The sequence below is a fragment of the Pipistrellus kuhlii genome, unplaced genomic scaffold (assembly GCF_014108245.1).
Source record: "Pipistrellus kuhlii isolate mPipKuh1 unplaced genomic scaffold, mPipKuh1.p scaffold_m20_p_2, whole genome shotgun sequence".
NCBI lineage: Eukaryota > Metazoa > Chordata > Mammalia > Chiroptera > Vespertilionidae > Pipistrellus > Pipistrellus kuhlii.
This window is the reverse complement of record NW_023425515.1, coordinates 70214731-70219803: the sequence shown is the minus strand read 5'-3', so window position 1 is coordinate 70219803 and position 5073 is coordinate 70214731. Positions and strand designations below refer to the sequence as shown.

The following is a 5073-nucleotide window of genomic DNA, read 5'->3' as shown; positions in this document are numbered from 1 at the left end:
TGTTTTTGTTTTGTTTTTTAAGTCTAATGCACTAAACTTATAGGGATGGAATTAACCCTTTTCGTGCTTCAAAAGGAATCTGTTTACACCATTATAATGCAAAAGCAGATTTATTTATACACACACCAATGAAGGAAAGCAGTCTTCTGTCAAATGGAGAAGATTCTTATGTAGCCGATTTTGGGACCTACTACAATGGGAAGACTTGCTTAGGTGCCTTCAGATGTTAGATCTATTTACTTAACGCTTCAGCAGGCTTTTACTCCTTTACGGGTCAAGCATGCAATATTCTATGTGGTCTTCTAGGGTTTCTGTGCTCTTCTTCTGTTCTTCCAGGTACTTATTTGTGAATTCTAAGATCTACAGAAATAAACAGGAAAACACCCTTAAGAACCTTGTCTGCAACAGGAGGCAATCAAAACTCTTCCTACCCAGCCCTAGGTAGTTTTGCTCTGTGTATAGAGATTAGCCTGAGGATCAAAGGGTCCCAGGTTAGTTTCCAGTCAAGGGTATGTACCTTCATTGCAAGCTCCTGGGGCCTTGTCCCTGGTCAGAGGCAACCAATCAATGTTGTTTCTCTTACATCAATGTTTCTCTGTCTTTCCCTCTCTCTTCTGCTCGCTCTTCCTAAATATCCATGGAAAAATATCCTCAGGTGAGAACAGCAACAACAACCAATCTTCCTACCCAAATCACAGCTCATAGACCTGCAGTCCTGAGAGATTTTCAGAAACACAGAATCTCAAGTCCCATTTCAGTCCTACTAAATCAGAATCTGCATTTTAAGAAAGAACTAGGCAGTTGATATGCACAAAGAAGTTTAAAGAGCACTGATCTAAGACATTCAAAACCTTCAGTGAGGCTGAAACCAGTTTGGCTCAGTGGATAGAGCATCAGCCTTTGGACTGAAAGGTCGCAAGTTCGATTCCAGTCAAGGGCATGTACCTTGGTTTCGGGCACATCCCCAGTGTGGGGGAGGGGAGGAAGGGAAGGGAAGAGGGAGGAGGGGGTAGAGGGGAGGGCGCGAGAAGGCAGCTGATGGATGTTTCTAACTCTCTATCCCTCTTCCTCTTTGTAAAAAAATCAATAAAATATGTATGTTTTAAAAACCTTTAGTGAGTACAAATACCCACTTTCAATGAGTATGAGTGTTAGGGCATATCATTAAAAGTACAGGTTAATTTAAACACTTCTGCTGCAGTGATTTCCCACCCTGTGGTGGTTTTTTTGTTGTTGTTGGTTTTTGTTTTGTTTTGTTTTGTTTTTTTAATGATATGAAGATTTCAAGTAGGTGCCCAGATCCTATTCCCAAAGATTAAGATGTAAGTAGAATAAAGCTCAGGTGTTTGTATCTCTTCAGAGCTCCTAAGTCACTACAATATGCATCTAGGATTGATAACTTTTGTACAAAGCAATTTTCCTCAATTTGCTTTCCTATGATACTAAGGGTTTGGTGAGAAAGAAGTTACCACCACAAGTAGGAATATACACCATTAACCAGGCAGACTTTTGAGAAGTCTGTTGGATAATAAGTCACCATTAACATTCACTTTTGCAAGGACCATCAGGGACAGTGGTTCTCAAAGTGTGGCCCCTGGCCAGCAAGCAGCAGCATAACCTGAAAATGGGTTAGAAATGCAAATTTTGGGACACCACATGAAAGCCATTGAATCAGAAACTCCTGGCTGAGGGTGGGAGAGGGGTGTGGTAGAGCCCAGCAGGTTGTTTGAGTAAACCTTTCATTCGGCTCTGGTACCTATGAACATTTAAGCAATCTTTGTCCAGAATTAAGAGCCAGCAACAAAAGTCATTTTGTGTAATTATACAGAGCACATTTTTCCTGGGAAATCTTCCCCGTTTTGAGATGAATTGCATTCCTTCTTACCAGTGTACCTACTTCTCCCACCTCCAATCTCCTCTCAGAAGTAGTTCATATACTTCCTTGGGAGAAAGCACACACGTGTTGGATGATCTACTACATTGGACCCACTTCCCAGAAGCAAGTCATAATTCTAAAGTGAAAGATGACATAGTTTTCAGAACCAGCTACTAACAACTTACATCCTGCTCTTCTTTGTCAGAAGCTGTGGTCTTCAGTTCCATCAGAAGCGTGGTTAACTCGTTCTCCAAAGCCAGAGCATACTCCAGAGCACTTATGCCGGTTCCCCAGTAATCTAACTCAGGCCTCTGTTGGGGAGAAACAGGGAAGTCACCTCAGGCACAGCTTTCTCACAGCTGACTTCGTAGATCGGATTATGTTTAGGTTTGTATGACTCAACACTTTCTAAACTTTGTGGCACAGCCTAGCATCTTAAATCCTCGTGTCTGGATTTCAGCTGCGGACATGATGACATAATTGGTATGGAGTGCTGGGCATCGGGATTTTAAAAGCTCCCCATGTAATTTTAATGTGCTTACAAAGCATGGGTACCAGGAGCACCACTACCTGCATGACTCCCTTAGCTTTGGAATTCCACACTGGCAGTTTAGCTCTATCCGACATTTAATGGTTCTCTTTATAAAGCTGAAATTAAAAGAACCCTCACAAAAGTAGGCATGTTTCTAGATGTTAATACCCCCCACTAACATTTCAGATGAGTTCTATGAAGTGTTCATCCCAGTGAAAAGTACTTATTTAACGTCACCGAAGAGGTAGTCATTTCATATACCTGGGTGTGCATCTGAATTAGATTAAATCTCGAGAGAGGATGCTAACTTTTCTAAAATAGGCCATGATATTTGTGCTTCTCAATATGCCCAGAGCATGGAGTCACTTGGAGAGCTTGTTAAAATACAGGTCCTTAGAGCTCACCCTTAGAACATCTGATTCAGTTTGTCCATGAATTTGCATTCCTGATTACTTCCCAGGTGATGCTGATGCTGCTGTCTAGAGATCACAGAAGGTGTGGCTCATTGGGAAGAGCTAAACAACCACTTAGTGGCTGCAATTTACTCAAAATGAAATGAAGAGGCTACAAAGAGATAATTGCAATCAAAGTCAGTTTATATAATCTCATGTACAATATTGGTAACCCAACAAGTTAGGTGTCAATGAATAATTTAGTTCTCTAGACCCAGCAGAGACCCCATTAAAATCATTATGACAAATTACATACTCACCTTAAACACTGGAAGGCAGATTTTATTCGCATATTTTCCTATATATTCTAGGAATTCCTTTCCATGTTCCCTCTTCACATTAGCTTGTTCTTCAAAGAATGCACTAAAATTAGGTTCTTCTGATTCTTCCATGGAATTATAGGCCTGGGACAGGGTTGAGAATAGGGAGAAACTGGAGGTGAGACGAGCTGATTTTTAAGGCTGGAAATCTGACACAAACTCACTTAGTTATCTCTGTAGTTGTCCCAAAGAGACCTTCATTCAGGCTGGGGTCCATGGTTTGCCCTTTGACTGCTAGAAGGCCCCAGCTGTCATTCAAACCCAGGCTACCTCAAAGAAAAGCCACTCAGATTTTAACATGCTGGGGCCTAATCTTTAACTATTATGGCCTCTGTAATGACCAGATTTGTAAACCCCACTTGCTAGCACTTATATCCAACAATGCTGTAAACACATGAAAACTCTAGTATAAATCAAATGACATTTTAAAGTCAATCTTTTTCACCTATCCTAACATATCTACATTAACTCTAAAGTTCAATATGGGAGAACAGTCATTCTGTCTACTACCAGTGCCTGATGGTTATAGTTTTAACAACCAACTGGAAAGAACTGTGATTCTCCCTATCATAGCCCATAGTTTGCAATCACAGATCTAAATTATTAGGATACAAAGCAGCAAAATCCAAGGCACTCTGTTGCTGTTTCATCTATCATCACAGCATAACCATTACTAAGAAAACACAAGATATATTAGACTTGAAACCTCCCTCCCAGTGACTCAAAAACCCATACTAACCAAAGATAAATAAGCATCACTAATGTGCAGCTCATAAGATAACACTTTATTCAGAGCAGCACTACACTCTTCCGTGATCTCTATTTTGGCTGCCATCTCAGCTTTAGAGAAAACCAGGCATAAACAGCGCTGCCCAGCAAGCTATGGACTTCTTAAATACTAGTAGGCAGATAGCCACTTTCATTCAGCTGAAAACTAGATGAAATTCCACCCAGCTGTGATTAACAGCTACTCATCTGGGAATGAGGACACTGTTTCTGCACCAATCTCACCTGAGAAAAAGGTGTGTATGGGGATGGGGGGTGGGGAGTGGAATTAATTCTCCCTAATATACCAACCAGTTTAAAGCACACTCTTTCATGTTTCCTCTTTGTTTTGAGAAGGCAGATCTACTTCCTGAAGAGAAGTGGTAACAAAGTAGATGTATTAGCTTTAATATATTTTTTTCTTTAAAAATAATTTATGGCACTTCATAGGAGGTCCTATGGGGAATCTAAGAAGACTCACTAAAATGCATTCTTTGCCCGCAAGACTACAATGCACATAAATGATCTGAAGACAGGATATGATGGAGATTCTGAAGTGGCAAAGCACATGTAGCTGAGGGGATTCTGGCAGATTTCACTGATGAATCAGCATTTGAAACTGGCCTGGGAAGTGGGTAAGAATGTAGGAAACAGAAATGGAAGAAGGGCGTTCCACCTGGAGAACTGGCACACACAGGCTGCAGGGATCAGACACAGTAATGCTTTCTCATCACTGCAGTAAGGCTGCTGCATTTGGGAGGCTTTTGCCCCTTCCTCAAATGGTCTCCCAGAACGTCTGACCTGCCTCAGCATTTACCACTTTATTAGCCTCCTTTTAGAGTAGAGATTGTTTTACTAGTACTTATCTTGGTAGTCCCACTGCCCATAATGAAGTGGTTTGTAAATGATAGGTGTGAACTCAAAACTTATTACATGAAAGTGATAATAAGCGGCAGTGTAATTTCCCATGGTCTGGTGGGATCTTAGATCTAGCCTAAGCTATGTCTGGTGCAGCTGACATACGGGTGGTAGGTCACCAAGTCTATCTCTCGAGGTGAGGAGCTGGGAGTTTCCTGAGGACAGCTATCCTGAGAGAAGGAGCCAAGCATTTTAACGTTGGCCTAGTCT

The 5073-nt window shown here is 41.3% G+C and overlaps 1 protein-coding gene across 1 annotated transcript; it reads right to left on the bottom strand.

Annotated features, from left to right (window-relative positions):
- Window positions 1-267: 267 nt before the first annotated feature.
- Window positions 268-4015, bottom strand: LOC118722972 (ferritin heavy chain A-like). Its single transcript, XM_036445118.1, has 4 exons — window positions 3920-4015; window positions 3121-3264; window positions 2062-2187; window positions 268-360 (listed from the first exon to the last, which is right to left on the bottom strand). The coding sequence occupies exons 1-4, from the start codon at window positions 4013-4015 to the stop codon at window positions 268-270; spliced, it is 459 nt and encodes a 152-aa protein (XP_036301011.1).
- Between the last annotated feature and the right edge of the window lie 1058 nt (window positions 4016-5073).

What these genes read in the sequence shown, in the direction of transcription:
- LOC118722972 (XM_036445118.1), bottom strand. Translation starts at nt 4,015, where the DNA reads ATGGCAGCCAAAATAGAGATCACGGAAGAGTGTAGTGCTGCTCTGAAT. An exon ending in TCTGCCTTCCAGTGTTTAAG is followed by an intron (nt 2,188 to 3,120) that starts GTGAGTATGTAA and finishes TCTCCCCAACAG; the next exon opens with AGGCCTGAGTTAGATTACTG. An exon ending in CTGACAAAGAAGAGCAGGAT is followed by an intron (nt 361 to 2,061) that starts GTAAGTTGTTAG and finishes TTATTTCTGTAG; the next exon opens with ATCTTAGAATTCACAAATAA.